Source organism: Erpetoichthys calabaricus, assembly GCF_900747795.2.
Source record: "Erpetoichthys calabaricus chromosome 1 unlocalized genomic scaffold, fErpCal1.3 SUPER_1_unloc_19, whole genome shotgun sequence".
Lineage (NCBI taxonomy): Eukaryota > Metazoa > Chordata > Cladistia > Polypteriformes > Polypteridae > Erpetoichthys > Erpetoichthys calabaricus.
This window is the reverse complement of record NW_026261584.1, coordinates 72529-91191: the sequence shown is the minus strand read 5'-3', so window position 1 is coordinate 91191 and position 18663 is coordinate 72529. Positions and strand designations below refer to the sequence as shown.

At 40.0% G+C, this 18663-nt stretch overlaps 1 protein-coding gene across 2 annotated transcripts in view; it reads right to left on the bottom strand.

Annotated features, from left to right (window-relative positions):
* Nucleotides 1-42: 42 nt before the first annotated feature.
* Nucleotides 43-18663, bottom strand: part of LOC114642094 (zinc finger protein 239-like) — a 31839-nt gene continuing 13218 nt past the window's right edge. Inside the window, exons 3-4 of one of the 2 annotated variants that reach the window (XM_051921659.1) lie at nt 2339-2652; nt 43-2086 (exon numbers count right to left, since the gene is read on the bottom strand). In XM_051921659.1, coding sequence (XP_051777619.1) covers nt 1976-2086; nt 2339-2652 — 425 coding nt within the window. In that variant the 3' untranslated portion in view covers nt 43-1975. Of the gene's footprint in view, nt 2653-18663 lie in introns of both variants that reach the window. The other variant, XM_051921658.1, reaches the window with a different exon arrangement.

The following is an 18663-nucleotide window of genomic DNA, read 5'->3' as shown; positions in this document are numbered from 1 at the left end:
TGGAGAGATTGTAATTGGTGATGCATCTAGAATGATCTGGACTTTTATTTTTTGATAAATCCTGTTCATCCCAGCACTGGCACAATCTCAGAGGTTTTATTTCACATCTGGCTCATCTCAGACTGCATTTCTTCTTTCCTCTGTGAAAGCTTGTGGCTCTTAAGACTGTTATTGTGACAGAATCGTTTCCCATACTCACAACAAAATGACTTTTCTCTCTATTATTATCATGAACCTCTCTCTCTTAAGTTACGACACCCTCTATATATTATTTTTTATTCTTTTAGGTTCAATATTAGGGTACTCTGCAAAACCTGCATTGCTCCTAACAGTGCCTCCTTTTGGAGCACATATGGTGCAACTTTAATTTGTAGGATGTCTAAATCTGCTTAAATGCTCTTTTTATCAAGCCCTGTGAATCCAAAGATCCCTGAGGGATTTTCAGATTTTTTTTTTCACATTTAAGTCCACATTTCTGATTGTATCATCTCATATTTTCATTTCCTTCCAGTCGCTATTCAAGTCACAGTGATATTATTTAGCACTGATACCTTGATTATCCTGGCATTGTCTGAAAGTTTCTCCTTGACTACAATATCAGTTTTTCTGGCAGTGAATTTTCTACAAGTTAGCACCGGTGTACCTCAGGTGATGCACACTTCTTCATTATCAATGATTCTTTCTGGAACTGGGATGTCACATTGTTTGCACAGTTTCCAATAAAGCAGCTGGACTACTTTGTTGTGTCTTTCCATGAATAGGTTTTAAGACAGGAGTATTTTAAATCCTATAAGTAAGGTCCAGTACTGTTTCCACTGGTTTGTTGCAAAACCTATAATGGTTCCTTTTTCCATTTCTCTCAAAACATGCTGCAAACAACCTTGTATGTAATCCACAATCTTCAGTAGCCATTTGCAAGCATCTCATTTCTCCTCTCCTGAGCCATTCATGTGTCAGGTTTTGGTCCACATTCACTTATCGTCGGAGATCTGTGTATTTCCTACTGGATTTGTGGCCACTCCAGTTGTTTTTTTGTTTTTTTCTCCTTTCTGGGTCTACCTTCTTATTATCAGTTTTAATTCTTTTTCACAAAATTGTGTCTCCTGTTTCTGTGCAAACCCTCAGTTTTATGGATTGCTTTCCAGTTCAGGTTGTAGTATTTTACAAATGTGAAAATCCTGTGAACTGAGAAGGAATGCTGGCAGTCCTAGGTTTGAAGATTGTGTGTGTAATCTACTTCTGTCAGAGTTAGTGCTCCATCAGCCCTAGGAACATAAAGCCTTGGCATGCATTGTTTTTTGTACATTAGTTGGTTGGCATGAAGCAACTTGTTTCTACATCCAGACTGTTGAGGTCTTTCTGTGGCCAGTCTATGATCCAAAAGGTGTATGAGATGACGTGTTTTACTAGCTTATTAACTGTTTGTATCTTGTTCCTCACCATCAAGGAACGTTTGAGGATAATTTTACCCTTTTTGTGTATTCACTGCTGATCTTCAATCTCTGCTTTTTATGGTTTACATTTACACCATCATTAATTCCCAACTATTAATTGGGTCTCCTCTTGGTCAATCTTGGATAATCTTCAAAAAGGATGATTTAAAATTTCCATTAATGACTACTACTTTGTTGTGTTTGTCTAATTCAAACACATTTCTCTCTTGTGGTGCTCAAGATGGTATCTACATAAAACTGGTTTGCCACATTCAGAACTGCAATATGGCTTCTTTCCTGTGTGAGTTTTAATCTGTATCTTAAGTTTATTACTCTCACAGAATTGCTTTCCATTTTCAGGACTGCAATTTGGCTTCTTCTGTGTGAATTCTTTGGTGGATCTGAAGAGTATGTCTTTTTAAAAAGTGTTTGCCACATTTATTACAGCCAAACTGCTTCTCCCCAGTGTGTATTCCTTTGTGAGTCAAAAGGTGGCTTCTTAGTAAAAACTGTTTGCCACATTCAGAACAGGGATATGGCTTCTATCCTGTGTGAATTCTTTGGTGGATCTGAAGTTGGCTTCTCCGTGTAAACTTTTTGCTACATTCAGAACAACAGTATGGCTTCTCTCCTGTGTGAGTTTTAATGTGTACCTGAAGATTACTACTGTAAGAGAATTGTTTTCCACATTCAGTACAGCAATATGGCTTCTCTCCTGTGTGAATTCTTTCATGAATCAAAAGGTTATTTCTTCTTGAAAATTGCTTGCCACATTCAGAACAGCAATATGGCTTCTCTCCTGAGTGAGTTTTAATGTGCCTCAGAAGAGCATTACATCGCGGGAATTGTTTACCACATTCAGAACAACAGTATGGCTTCTCTCCTGAGTGAGTTTTAATGTGTACCTGAAGATTACTATTGTAAGAGAATTGTTTTCCACATTCAGGGCAGCAATATGGCTTCTCTCCAGTGTGAATTCTTTCATGAATCGAAAGGTTATTTCTTCTTGAAAATTGCTTGCCACATTCAGAACAGCAATATGGCTTCTCTCCTGAGTGAGTTTTAATGTGCCTCAGAAGAGTACTACATCGTGGGAATTGTTTACCACATTCAGAACAGCAGTACGTTTTCTCTCCTGTGTGAATTCGTTGGTGGCTCTGAAGATTACTCATGTCTGAAAACTCTTTGCCACATTCAGAACAGCAGTGAAGTTTGATACCTGTTATAAGGTTTAAAAGAAAGAGAGCTTAGTTGTTAATCCACTGCTTTCATAATGACATTATTTTACAACATGAAATAAATGTTGTTTGGATTTATGAACAAACTTTGATAAGCATAAGCAATGGTTAATATTTAAGTAACATCTGGAAAGATATTTAACTTGTTAATTTTTTCATTCATATTACAACTACTCTCCACATGAGCATAATCAGTGGGGCCAAAAACTTTAATCAGTAAAATAAACAGATCACATAAGATAGGCACAATCAAAAAGATTATTGCTGACATTTTTATACTACATTACAGAACTACACCATCAGTTTTTCATCATATTCTTACTCTTTTTTTTTTAAATTTGATTTGAAAAGAGAGGAATAGGATAACAAAGCAAAAGCTTTCTAATATATGAATTTGACATTTGAAGCTATACAAAAGAGAACAGAGTAAAATGTCACAAATGTCACTGAAAAATCCCAGAGACCCACTTGTCACTTGACTGATCATTTGAAACAGCAAACTGCACAGTTGTGACCAAAATGCAAAATATACCTCTGGATTCATACCACTTGGACCAGGGGAACTTTATTTTTTATTTTTTGCAAATGGATTTAAAAATTAATTTAATGGATTTAATTTCTTCAGCTAAAACAGGGGCCTCCAGAAGGGCAGCATCATTTTAGTATTTTTTTTTAATTCCCTTCCCCCTCAAGAGTTTTTAGTAAAAAAAACACATCAAGCACTTCCAAAGATTGGGTTCAACAGAGTTGGGAAACTTCAGGGAAAGAAATTAATAAAAACCCTTATTAATTTCAAAATAGTAGATAGTGCTATTACATATAAATCTATTTTAGCACTATATGCTCGACCTGGGACATGGAGGCTAACGAGTCTCATCTGCACAATCCAAGTGCTAACAGTTTTCTAAGTTTAGCACCAGAGAGATAGCAAAGTGAGCACCTGCAATGAACTTTCAATTCTGCACACCACATAAGAAGGTCATTTACCTTCTCTCTGATAAGCATCATTTTGAGCTTGTTTCTCAAGATCATCGATATTCTTGTGGGCCAAGATAGAAAATTTGGATGCATAAGCAATGGGCAGATCTCGAACATGCTTTTTAATAGCCAGCCAAGTGTAAGCTGGGTCCTGAGCAGGGTCTTTGTTTTGAGCTATAAATTCCTCAGGTTTATGAGAGGTTTGTATAATAAAATCAGCATGAAATAAAGGAAGAAAAAGTTGAAGTTTAACGCACTGGTGAACAGAAAATGAGGACAAGAATAGAAATGCATCAATCAGGTTTAGATCCAAAAGAAATCTGGCAAGTACCTGTGAAGAGGGAAGAATGAGCCATTTAATCAGGGAAGGTGATTTATTGAGCAGGGGGTTGATAAATGCATTTGCATCCATACCGATGATTAGTTGGAATTCAGAAAAAGAAAGGATGCATAAAATGTGTTACTATATGGAGGTGTGGCATAGACTGAAAAACAGGTGAGTTTTCTTCAACCAGTTTCCATTAATTCATAATGAAACCTGTTGCGTGAAATACCTCCACACCAAGAAACTTCACATGCAGAGCACAGCAAACTAGAACTAAAACGCCATTTTTTTTTGTTATACTAGTGGTAAAGGAGGCTGCTGCCACACAGTAGCACCTTGAGGTAGCTCATTGAATGTCTTTAACCAAAAGAAATGATTCTTACAAACAGGCTGTATCAACCTACTTGAAAGATAATAAATCAGCAACAGTCAAGTGCCTGCAAGTAGAAGATAGCAACCTTACAATCCAAAAAAAGATACTGAGACACAAGAAGGCAAAACAAAGAGGGGCAACAAAGAAGAACTGTAAATAAAATACATTACGAGGTATGAAAACGAGTCTACCCCATAGCTGCGCCAGCAATCGTGTATAATGTAGACAGTAGCTCCAGAATCCAACCCCGAAACTGTGCACTTAACGAGTTTGGATATAATATGAGTTTAATGTTAGTGGAAGCTTACTACATTAAATGACATAGTTTACTATTTGGTTTTATTTCTATATTTTTTCTGACCTTACTTGGAAATTCAGTTTAGTTTTAGTTTTCCTTCATCATGTATTTTTAGTTTAGTTTTTATTTTACAAAGACATTTCTGTTTTATTTCTATACTAGGGGGCTCCGCCCCCTGCTCGCTTCGCTCGCCAACCCCTGGTGTTGGGAATGACAAAGAGCGTGATGTATGAATGAGATATAGAATAGTGTGACGGTGTAGATGATGCAAATAGAAAGCAAACAATAAAGTGTGTGGCACAGTGTAAAGGTTTATTGGAAAATTTCTTTGTACACGCCGTTTAAGTGTAAAAGGTAATTCCAGGTCAGAACTTGTAAGGTCAATGAAGATGGTCATTATCGTGATCAGAGTCAACTTTGTCAGAGCTTAGAAAGAGTTGTGTCTCTCTAGGAAGTAATGGAATGACTTGGGTATTTATGTTTTCCACATTAATATTTTTTGGACATAATATAGTGCGTTGTGTTAAAAGGGGCATTTGGTCTAATGAGATTGCTGTTCCAAATCTCTCTGTAACTAAGTCGTCGCAGATAAAGGCTTGAGGAATTGTAATAATATGTGGCTGAAGTCCATCTGTATTGGTGAGTGTACCATCACTCAGTTGTAATAAGCAATTGTTATGATCTGGTTCTGGACATCGTATCTTTTTTACTAACTGTATCTTTTGAAAGCAATGCCAATTGTCTGCGTATTTTAAGGTGCACTGAACAATAGCTGAGTGCATGGCATCTAGGAGAATAGCTAATCACTGTCTAAAATCTCCTCCTCATAAAAGTACCTTTCCTCCAAATCGAATATTATTATTCATAAACGTTTGTAGAAGTTTATGAATGGTGTTGAGTAAGTGACTTCATGCCATTGTACATTCATCAATAAATAACATTTTTTGAAGACGGATGTCACGTGCAGTGCCACTGTTAATGTTCATAGTGGATACCGATTTGTAGGATCTAATGCAGTTGATAAAGATTTCACTTTCAGGTACATCGTCAGTTAGAATCTTCTGTAGATATTCAGTATATGAATGTAAAGAAGGCAGTCTAATTTGACCCTTTTGACAACAACGTCTAAATGTATTACTTGTATTGCCAGTTGTTTCTTCAGGGAAGTGAACTGAATGACAATGATTGCAAATGACATTCATTAATCCGAATGAATTTTCCCAGTGTATGTTTTGCTTGTGCCGTTTGAGAGGCGCGTTGTTGCATATGTAGTATTTGGGACGTGTTGTTTTGGAGCTGTAATCGATTTGCCTGTGCTGTGTGAGACGCCTGTTGTAGCCTTCCTTGCCGTTAACGTATGTCTGAGACGGGAGGTGTTTCATTTTGAATCCGTGCCTGTTGCGATGCAGCACTTTGATTGATAGTTTGCGTCATGTGGATCCAGGATGTAGATTTGTGCATATTTGCGTTGTTGATTTGTTTCAGGGTGCACTGTTCCAATGCGATGCAGTATTTGTGCACATATGGGAAAGCAGTATGGGCCATTGCCTTTTGGTGGCCTGATATTTACTAAAAGCAAATTAACTATTGTAGGATCTAATGCAGTTCATAAAGTTTTTACTTTTAGGTACATCGTTAGTTAGAAGCTTTAGTTGAGCTTTGCGTTTTTGGAGTCGAGACATTTTTTCTTTTAGAAATATGGATAAGTAATAAGGAGTATTGCACTCACTGTTAATATGGAGACTTTTCTGCGGTTGAACGGTTAATAGTGCCTTATTGTAATGAGATCCACCTATGCTGCATAGCTGTCTATTTTGTTGTTTCTTTCGTGTTCGTGTGTTTGTTCCTGTTATCCTTTCCTTTTCGTTTTGTACCCGTGACCGTGTATTCATGACTTGTTTCTTTCTGAGCATCCGAAATATGGATAAGTAATAAGGAGGGTCGCAGTCACTGTTAATATGTTTCCTTTTCTGCAGTTGAACGGTTAATAGTGCTTTATTGTAAGGAGATCCACCAATGCTGACACCTATGCTGTCTAGTGTGAAGGTGCTGACGTTCACTTTAGAATATGTGGCTTTGGGTGTGACTTCTTATGGATGTGGGGGGGGGGGGGATTGTTGAGGATTGTTGTTGCGCGAGCGTCTTCTTTCTTTTTGTGTTCCTGTGTCTTGTTGAATCCCCCTCTTTGTGTGTGTCCCGTCCCTCGCTTGTAGGGTCTGTGGGGTGGTTTTGTGTTCTTTTTTTTGTGTTCCATGGGCTTGTTGAATCCCCCTCTTGGTGTGTGTCCCGTCCGGTGCCTGTAGGGGGGGGGGGGGGGGGGCCCTTGCTGTGGGGCGGGAGCCTCTTTTTTTTTTTTTTTTTTTTTTTCGGGTCTAGTTTCGTGTGCAATGTGTTTCGTGCTTTTCCTGCGTTTGACTTTGCGCCTCATTTCTCCTTTTTGTATGTGCTCACTCCTTTTTTCTGTGGTCTTGTCCGCCACTCGCGGCCCCTCATCCGCCTCTCTCGCCCTCTTTTGTCCGCCTTTCTCGGCTCCTCAGCCGACTCTCGCGGACTCTTTTTGCGCCTGCGCAGTACGTCTTTTTGCAGCTACGGCCCATGGCCGGATGTGCCTGCGTCCATCATCCGGTTTAGCATCCTCGGTTAGTAATATGGATATATTAGTTTCAGTTTTAGTAATTATAGTATGGTTAAAGAGCTACTATTGAGTTTAGTTTTTGTGTCACAATGAGACAGAACTGTTCACTTAACGAGTTTGGATATAATAGGAGTTTAATGTTAGTGGAAGCTTACTACATTACATGACATAGTTTACTATTTGATTTTGTCTCATAAAAACAAGCATAATCAAAACCAGATTGTGAATATGAATAATTTTACACAATTTTATAATTTGTAAAATATTTTCTATGTCATTTGTGTTGAACAATTTCTTTTTCCGAAATTTAGGTGAATTTTAAGGTGTGAGGGTTTATTAAATGTCTACAGCACACAACATATCCTGCTCCAACTACAAAGTGCTTATAATTAATGCATTCAATATTGCATTTAAAAATCTCAAATACTGTGCTTTGTTATTTTCTACCAACCATATTGATCTCTGATTCCATCTCAGGCACAAACAATTTATAAACAGAATTTTGCCGCCTGTAGGCCTGAAAAGATCAAAAAGTATACTTTCTCTATACTTCATATGCGAAGTGGCAGGTGAATTACTGTCAACAAAAAGCAGGCACCTGAGAAACAAACTGAAACATTACTCACTCGTGATTTTTCAGTCCATACGGTAAAGTTTCTGTTGACCACCACATTCCAGTTTCAGGCATTTGAATTACATCTTGATATACAACAAGTGCAAAGAAAGGCGGTACGTAAATCGCTTTCTATTCCACACGTTTTACCCGCGTATTCAGCTTGCTCTGTCACCGCAAATGCTGCGTGAACAGCAGCCCTCCTTCACCAGCCGCCGTTCACTGGATGAATATATGTGGGTGGCTCGTGGTGGATGGACTTTCAGTTTTAGAGTTAAAAGTTATATGGGTTAAAAACTAACAGCAAGACTATTAATTCAAAAACAAAAACTAAAATTATTTTAGTAAATTATTATTTTATTTCAGTTAGTCTTTCCAGCTACTTTAATAGTTTCATTCAGTTTTAATTTTTCATTTTGGTTTTGTTAATTATTTTATTTCAGTTTACGAAAATGTTTTTTTAATAATAGTTTCAGTTTTGAATTTAGGTTTCATTAACTATAATAACCTTGGTGCAAAGCATACAATTATTCATCTTACAATTATATATTGAGCACATTTGTATTGTTTAAACTTGTCCAAAATGTTTCCAGGGCAACAACTAACCTACGAATGTTGCAATCAATTTCCAGCCTCACTGGGTCACATGTTTTGGGCCTGCACCAAATTAACATCATTCTGGACCAAAATCTTTAAATGCCTATCAGACAGCCTTGGTGTCACAATCCCTCCTAATCCACTAACAGCTGTGTTTGGTGGGCTCACAGAGGGGCTTCAAGTGGAGAACGACAAACAAACTGGAAATGCCTTTACTTCACTATTGCCACATAGACTTATCTTACTCAACTGGAAGAATCCTAACTCACCCCTTTTCAGTCAGTGGGTAACTGATGTTATATACTACTTGAAATTGGAAAAAATTACATACTCACTTACAGGGTCTGTGCAAAACTTTTTTAAAACCTAATTAATAACATTTTGCTTTAGAATAAGCTTTTAAAGCACAGAAGAAGCAGATTCTCTTCCCCTTTTAATTCTATTTATTTACTTACTTATGTTTTCTACTATTAAAGTTTCACTATGTTGGCTTGGCTCTCTTTCTCATGGGTGGTGGTTGACTTGACTTGAATCTAGTTTTGTAAAATTAGACTTGAAATGTTATTAACAGCTTGCCAATCCTATCCACTTAATTCTTCTAAAATAACATCAAGTCGAGTATTGAATGCCCCTAAACTCCTCCTGTGTACCACACTGCTTGGCCACTTAGTCCATGTGTCCGTGGCCCTCTGTGCAATGAACAGCGTCCTAATGTTTGTGCCAAATTTACCCATAACTGGTTGCCAACTGTGTCTGTGTTCTTGTACACATTACAACACAAACAGGCCAAACAGAAGACTGTTAGCTAAAGATACACAGAGATGGACACACAGCTGGATTAAGTAGCTCTGAGAATGTGTTGCTTAAAATCTTCAATAGAATTTAAATTTCTTTATAGAAACATGAAAATTTTTGTGAACCCTTTGGAATCTGAATTTTTGCCCGATTTCCTCCCAATAATGTGGTCTGACTCTCAACTACACTACAATAACAGATAAACACAATCAACCTGAACTCATAACACACAAACAACTGGAATGTCAACACTGAACATGTCATTTAAACCTTTACAGTCCCGTCTAGTCAGGTGTTCAACCAAGAAGAAGAGACTGGAGGTGTGGCTTGGAAGCACTGTGGGTGCTGGCAAAGCCGTCTCTTCTTCATAAAGATCTGCTCATGAACATACAGAACAAGAACATAAGAAATGTAACAGACAAGAGCAGACCATTCATCAGTCCATCAAGTCTGTTGGTTTGGGTAACAGCTAAGCTGCCCCAACATCACATCAAGATAACTCTTAAAGATTGTCAAAAGGAGATTAGAATAAAGAGAGATAAGAATAAAAGCTAATAAAAGCATTCCAAAGAACATCTTTGATTATTAGGTGCTTTTGTTGTTTTTCAAATATTACTTGCCTTGTAATTTCAAGTTTTTGTTTATATTGTTCTGTTTATTAATTACCCAAATATCTTTGTATTTTGACCCTAAGAGGTGAGGTCACCCCAATGTCACTTCTGAAGGACCACCCCCATCCTTTATATTTGATATCATGGAGGTGATCCTTCAGTCATTTATTGACATTTGATGAGTGCTTTATTATACCTATTTAAGCCAGTAATCCATTTTGGGCCTGTGTATACTGAAGCCTCCTGTTGAGATTGTAGTCAGGCTGCCTGGGTTGGGACCTACAGTTTAGGTCCATGAATATTTGGACACAGACAACTTTTTTCTAATTTTGGTTCTGTACATTACCACAATGAATTTTAAATGAAACAACTCAGATGCAGTTGAAGTGCAGACTTTCAGCTTTAATTCAGTGGGGTGAACAAAACGATTGCATAAAAATGTGAGGCAACTAAAGCATTTTGTGAACACAATCCCTTCATTTCAGGGGCTCAAAAGTAATTGGACAATTGACTCAAAGGCAATTTCATGGGCATGTGTGGGCAAGTCCGTCGTTATGTCATTACCAATTAAGCAGATAAAAGGCCTGGAGTTGATTTGAGGTGTGGTGCTTGCATGTGGAAGATTTTGCTGTGAACAGACAACATGCGGTCAAAGGAGCTCTCCATGCAGGTAAAAGAAGCCATCCTTAAGCTGTGAAAACAGAAAAAACCCATCAGAGAAATTGCTACAATATTACGAGTGGCAAGAACTACAGTTTCGTACATCCTGAGAAAGAAAGCAAGCACTGGTGAACTCAGCAACGCAAAAAGATCTGGACGTCCATGGAAGACAACAGTGGTGGATGATAGTAGAATCATTTCCATGGTGAAGAGAAACCCCTTCACAACAGCCAACCAAGTGAACAACATTCTCCAGGGGGTAGGCGTATCGATATCCAAGTCAACCATAAAGAGAAGATTGCATGAAAGTAAATACAGAGGGTGCACTGCAAGGTGCAAGCCACTCATAAGCCTCAAGAATAGAAAGGCTAGATTGGACTTTGCTAAAGAACATCTAAAAAAGCCAGCACAGTTCTGGAAAAACATTCTTTGGACAGATGAAACCAAGATCAACCTCTACCAGAACGATGGCAAGAAAAAAATTATGGAGAAGGCGTGGAAAAGCTCATTATCCAAAGCATAGCACATCATCTGTAAAACACGGTGGAGGCAGTGTGATGGCTTGGGCGTGCATGGCTGCCAGTGGCACTGGGACACTAGTGTTTATTGATGATGTGACACAGGACAGAAGCAGCCACATGAATTCTGAGGTGTTCAGAGACATACTGTCTGCTCAAATCCAACTAAATACAGCAGTCAAATTGATTCATGATACAGATGGACAATGACCCAAAACATACAGCCAAAGCAACCCAGGAGTTTATTAAAGCAAAGAAGTGCAAATTCTTGAATGGCCAAGTCAGTCACCTGATTTTAACCCAATTGAGCATGTATTTCACTTGTTGAAGACTAAACTTCAGACAGAAAGGCCCACAAACAAACAGCAACTGAAAGCCGCTGCAGTAAAGGCCTGGCAGAGCATTAAAAAGGAGGAAACCCAGCATCTGGTGATGTCCAGGAGTTCAAGACTTCAGGCTGTCATTGCCAGCAAAGGGTTTTCAACCAAGTATTAGAAATGAACATTTTATTTCCAGTTATTTAAATTTGTCCAATTACTTTTGAGCCCCTGAAAAGAAGGGATTGTGTTAAAAAAATGCTTTAGTTGCCTCACATTTTTATGCAATCGTTTTGTTCACCCCACTGAATTAAAGCTGAAAGTCTGCACTTCAACTGCATCTGAGTTGTTTCATTTAAAATTCATTGTGGTAATGTACAGAACCAAAATTAGAAAAAAGTTGTCTCTGTCCAAATATTTATGGACCCAAGATAGATAGTGAAGGTCCAGAGGCCTCACTTACTGTATAAAGCTTGCATACACAAGAAATTGGGAGTCGAGATGTGTGCATGCAACTTCTCATACAAACATCAAGATTTACAAAAGAAAACTTGACAGGGGAACATGTGTTTATTTACAGCAACTTTGACATACATAACTGTGCTGTTCTAGTTAAGGGTTGAACCAGGAGAGGCTTAAGATTAGCACCATCTAGTGGTGAAATTAAACATTCCTATACTTGAGGAACAGCCTGTCGCTGGGCGATGATGTCATAAAGCTGCGCCACAGAGAGTAAAAAACAAAACAGAGAGCACATGTTTGTCTCACTTCCTGCTTTGAACGTTCAGTTTGGTTTTAAAGGCATTGTCGGTATGTAGAAATGTTTATAGAAGTTCAATTCTCTGTTTTTGATGCATGTTTGTGTGTTTGTGAATCTGTTATTATTTAAATAAGTATTTTAAAGGTTCTAGCAACTTTCCGCTGTTATAAGTTTTCACTGCACTATAAAAGTACTTGTGAGCGTATCTTTTTCAGACTTTAACAGCTTTGCCAGTGCGCATAGATAACGTGTCATTCAAGTGAAGTTATTTATTTATTTTTTATATGTTTGTAAAGAATAAGTAATTCTCACATTATTGTATTTACGATTTATTTGTAGTTTTACCCTATTCCAACTGGCTTCAGTAAAGAAAGCAAACAGAAAACTCTTGTCTGTGTGGTCATTGGAAGGGAGTTTATCTGACTGTCGACTCAGGCAGGGCGCTTGAGGCAGAGGGCAGGACAGTAAAACGACACCTTCAAGCAAGCCAATTTACGGATGTTTTTAGAGCTACGGCGGGGAGCTAGCAATTCAGCAATTAAACGCAAGCAATCGCTTTCAAAGTTATAATGACAGACGTACACTCTAAAGGTGGATCTAAGAAAACAAGATCGAAGGCATCATCTACGTCATCTCAATCTCGCAGTTCATCTGCCAGTATGGCTATCGCTCTTGCTCGAGCAGAAGCTCAGGCCGCTAAAGCTGAAGCAGCGTTCGCTAAAAAGGAGATTGAGCTTAAAATAAAGCAAGCGCATGTTAACGCGTCTCTAGAATCGTTGCAATTAGAGAAGAGAGCAGCAGCTGCAGAGGCAAAAGCTGATGCTTTAGAAACTGTTATGGAGCAAGTAGATCGAAGCAGTTATAAAAAAATAGAGCTGCCAACAGAAGATCCAGTGCGGCGCACAAATGAATACATAGATGAGCATGCCGTCTTTACAGACGCCCTTCCTATGCCCATGCCGTCTTTACAGACGCCCTTCCTATGCCTGTGCTTAGTGGTCCATACTTTGATGATCCTTACAACAGCCATTCAGCACCTCAACATGAATCTACTGTTGACTTTATACATCAGAATAATAAAGAGGAGCATGAATTCACAGAGCTAGATCCTGTTTTACAAGGAGCCAGCCTTTCTGAGCGATATTTTCTTCCTATGGAGAGTACAGCGTGTTCTACTGGGGTCCCAGTCGTGAATGAAGACTTCGCACAACAAACCAGCATCAGTAATGTCTATGTGCCCAAGGTGCTGCAAAAGCCACATTTTACAGATCAAGCTCCTTTGAATGGTTACAACAACAGTGCGACACATGGGCTAGCAAATAAGAACAATACTCAACCCCAGGCTATTGCTCACAGCTACACAAGACCACATCAGGCACATCCAGATGAGAATACAAATATGTCGGACTTTGTCAGGTTTCTTGCCCGACGCAAACTTATATCTACTGGCCTTATTCAGTTTAATGATCAACCTGAGAATTATAGAGCTTGGAGGGCATCATTCCTAAATGCCATCAGAGGCCTTAACCTTTCAGCTAGTGAGGAAATGGATTTGCTGGTGAAGTGGCTAGGCAGTGAGTCGGCAGTACTTGTCAAGCGGATAAGAGCTGTTTATATAAATCATCCACAACAAGGGCTCAGAATCGTATGGGACAGACTGCGTGAATGCTATGGTTCTCCAGAAGTTATTGAGAGTTCCTTATTCAAGAGGCTAGAGAGTTTCCCAAAGATTTCAAATAAATATAATCGCAGACTGAGAGAATTCGGAGACTTGCTCATGGAACTTCAAGCTGCCAAGGCTGATGGTGATCTGTCGGGTCTTTCTTATCTTGACACACCTCGTGGAATCAACCCACTAGTACAGAAGTTGCCATTCTATCTGCAAGAGAAGTGGCTCACCACTGGCTCTAGATATAAAGAAAATCATGGAGTGTCTTACCCACCATTTAGTTTCTTTGTGAATTTTGTAAGTCAACAAGCAAGGATGCGGAATGATCCAAGCTTCATTGTTTCAGCAGCTCATGAAGAGCCATGGGGACAGATTAGACAGACACAAAAGCACAATTCTCAGAAAGTCGTTGCTGTTCATAAAACAGAGGTCTCTTCTCAAAGCACACCTGCTGAACTTTCAACAAAGACTAAAGCAGATCCAGCAAAACAGTGCCCACTCCGTAACAAACCTCACCCCCTTCCTAAGTGCCGTGGATTTAGGGAGAAGCCCCTTGAGGAAAGGAAGGCTTTCTTAAAGCAACATGGGATTTGTTACAAATGCTGCAAGTCTGCAGTTCATGTGGCTAAGAACTGTAATGATGCCACCAAGTGCACAGAGTGTGAAAGTGAGGGTCACATCTCAGCACTGCATCCAGGACCAGCTCCATGGTTGTCTATGTCACAAACTACCACACCACAGTATGGTGGGGAGAAAAATGATAGTCCTAGTGAAGCCTACATTACTTCTGCTTGTACTAGGGTCTGTAGAGAGAATCAACCAAGACGCTCATGCTCCAAGATCTGCCTTGTAAAAGTGAGTCCGGAGGGTCGCTCACAGGAAGCTGTTTTCCTCTATGCAGTATTGGATGATCAGAGCAACAGGTCCCTTGTAAGGTCAGAGTTCTTTGATCTCTTCGGCATATCGGGATCCATTTCTTCATACACCTTGAAGACATGCGCTGGAACTGTTGAATCACAAGGTAGGCAGGCACACGGCTTCCAAATTGAGTCAATAGATGGAAGTATTACTCTTTCGCTACCAATAATGATTGAGTGCAATGACATTCCAAATAATCGATCTGAAATTCCAACCCCAGAAGTAGCGCTAAACCACCCACACTTGGGACACCTGGCGAAGTGGATACCAGAGCTCCACCTACAAGCCCCTATTATGCTTCTATTAGGTAGAGATGTCATCAGGCTCCATAAAGTACGTAAGCAAGTAAATGGACCACATAACGCTCCATATGCACAGAAGTTGGATCTTGGTTGGGTGATCGTGGGAGATGTCTGTATTGGAGATGTTCACAAACCGGACACAGTAAGGGCATACTGCACTAACATCTTAGAGAATGGCCGACCTTCATTCTTTAGGCCCTGCCCCAACCACTGCATTGTTAAAGAGAGATTCTGTGACTGTAAGCTGCCACTGTCCATCCTTCATCGTAAGGTCTGCTCTGCTGAAGAAGTGCAGATGATCTTAGATCAAGACATATTCCAAAGAACAAGGGACGATGACAAGGTAGCTTATTCTATTGAAGATACACAGTTTTTAAAGATTATGAATCAGAGTGTCTTTCAGAATGAAGAAAATAGCTGGGTAGCTCCATTGCCATTCAAGGTTCCACGGCCACGTCTTCCTGATAACAGGTCTATGGCAGTACAGCGTTTAAAGTCACTACAACGCTCCTTTAGAAAGAGTCCTGAAATGAAAACTCATTTTGTTGCCTTCATGGAGAAGATGTTTCAAAATGATCACGCAGAGGTGGCCCCTCAGATAAAACCTGAAGAGCAATGCTGGTACCTACCTTGTTTCGGTGTTTACCATCCCAAGAAGCCTTCTCAGATCCGAGTAGTTTTTGACTCAAGTGCCCAATTCAAAGGTCTATCATTAAACCAGGTGCTTCTAACGGGTCCAGATCTCAACAACAATCTCATTGGAGTCCTCCTTCGGTTTCGAAGGGATCTCGTTGCCTTTACTGTGGACATACAGCAAATGTTCCATTGCTTTATGGTTCACCCAGATCATCGCAACTTTTTGAGATTCCTTTGGTTCAAAGATAATGATCCTGAGAATGATGTACTTGATTTTCGCATGAAAGTGCATGTATTTGGAAATAGCCCATCCCCAGCTGTCGCTATTTACTGCCTCAGACGAGCAGCACAGAAAGGTCAACTTGAGTTTGGTGAAGATGCCAGAAAGTTTGTAGAGCAGGATTTCTATATGGATGATGGACTGAAGTCCTTGCCTACTGCAGCAGCAGCAATCGACCTGCTCAAATGAACTCAGGAAATGTTAGCTTGCTCTAATCTCAGGCTTCACAAGTTGTTGTCCAACAGTAGAGAAGTTATGGAAGCCTTTCCACCTGAGGACCATGCCAGCACCCTAAAGGACCTAGATTTGTCAACAGGAACCATACCTATACAACATAGCCTTGGACTACTTTGGGACTTGAATTCAGATTGCTTCATCTTTCAAGTTCATAAAGAAAGAAAACCGTTCACACGATGAGGAGTTCTCTCTGTTGTAAATAGTTTGTATGATCCACTTGGGTTTGTTGCTCCAGTAACAATCCAAGGCAAAGCTCTTCTAAGGGAATTTATTAAGGAGTCATCTGATTGGGATGCACCATTGGCACCTGAAAAGGAGGAGCTGTGGGAGATGTGGAGACTTTCTCTACAAGAATTGCAGTCTCTTCAAATTCCAAGACCATATTCACCTATATCACTGTCTGAAGCAAAGTTTGTAGAGCTCTGTGTCTTCTCGGATGCTTCTGAAGGGGTAGTTGGTGCAGTCGCATATGTGAAGGCCACAGACACCAATGGAAACTGTCATGTGGGGTTCATCTCTGGCAAAGCAAGATTAGCCCGCGTCCTGAACATACTATACCCACGACTGGAGCTTTGTGCGGCGGTTATGGCAGTGCAAATGGCAGAAACCATCACAGTAGAAATAGATATTAAGTTTGATGCAGTTACCTTCTACACTGACAGCAAGGTGGTGTTGGGATATATTCATAATGAAAAGCGGAGGTTTAATGTTTACGTGAATAATCGAGTCCAAAGAATCCGGAGAAGTTCGCTTCCAGATCAGTGGCATTATGGTGGCATACAAAGCAAAACCCTGCGGACATTGCAACATGACCTATATCTGCTGCCAGCTTAAAGGATACAATTTGGTTTACTGGACCGGAATTCTTTATCTTGACCTGAAATCATGCCTCCTGTGCAAGAGACATTTGAACTTGTCAATCCAGCTCAAGATTCAGAAGTCCGGGCCATTAGTTACAGTATGTCGCACGGCAGAATCTGCATGTTTGGGGTCTCAACGCTTCAACCGTTTTTCTAGCTGGATTTATCTAACCAGAGCTATGGGTAATCTAATTCAATTTGTTCGTCACTTTAAGCAAGCTCAAAATAAACCTGCTGAGATCTGTAGGAGATGGGATTTATCGTGAGTCACTGCTAACACCCGGACATACTAGCTCAAAGTGCAGCAGTCGTTATTCGTACAGTTCAAAAGGAAACCTACGCTGATGAGATTGAGTGTCCTCAAATCACATAGAAGGCTCTCAAAGAAAAGTCCACTTTGGACTCTGGATCCCTTTATCGATCAAAATGGCCTGTTGAGAGTTGGAGGTCGGGGTCATAGAGGCAGGTCTAGAGCTTAATGAGAAAAGGCCACTTATTGTGCCGGGACGACATCATGTAGCAACCCTATTAGTGCGTTACTTCCATGAGCAGACACAACACCAAGGACGTCACTTTACAGAAGGAGCAATCCGGTCAGGTGGCTACTGGATAGTAGGTGTCAAGCGATGTGTTTCTAGCCTTATCTTTAAGTGTGTTATCTGCCGTAAACTCAGAGGGTCCTTTGAAGTACAGAAGATGGCAAACCTTCCACCGGATAGACTCAGCATGGAGCCTCCCTTTACACATGTTGGATTAGATGTGTTTGGGCCTTGGACTATATCAGCACAACGAACAAGAAGCAACCACGGTGAGAGTAAAAGGTGGGCTGTTCTTTTCACCTAAGTGTCAGAAGTATTCATATCGAGGTCATTGAATCCCTAGACTCTTCCAGTTTCATTAATGCCTTGAGGAGGTTTCTAGCGATTCGAGGTCCAGTGAAGCACATTCGTTCGGACAGAGGAACCAACTTCATTGGTGCCTGCAAGGAACTAGGAATTCCCTCCAATTCTGATGGAATGGCTGTGCAGAAATTTCTTGCAGATCATGGTTGCACTTGGACATTCAATACTCCTCATTCGTCTCATATGGGAGGTGTATGGGAGAGAATGATTGGTATCACACGGAGGATTTTAGATTCAATGTTTGAACAAATGAGGTCTTCCAAATTAACACACGAGGTACTTACCACTTTTCTTGCTGAGGTCACTGTTATTGTGAACAATAGACCGCTGGTGCCTGTGTCAGCTGACCCTTCGGATCCATTCATTCTCACACCTGCCACAATCCTTACTCAGAAAATGGGTTCTTTTCCTCTTCCAGTTGGGGAATTTGGAGAATCTGACTTGTACAAGCAGCAATGGCGTAGGGTACAGAGCCTTGCTAATACCTTCTGGGATAGGTGGCGCAAGCAGTATTTATCTACCCTTCAGTTCCGTAGGAAATGGCAAATTAACCGTCCAGATCTTACGCTTGGAAGTGTGGTCCTTTTGAAGGACTCTCAAACTAAGAGGAATGACTGGCCTTTAGGAAATATAACTGAAGTGTACCCTAGTAAGGATGGGAGGGTCCGTAAAGTGCAAGTCCGAGTCAATAATCAGGTGGGGCCAAGA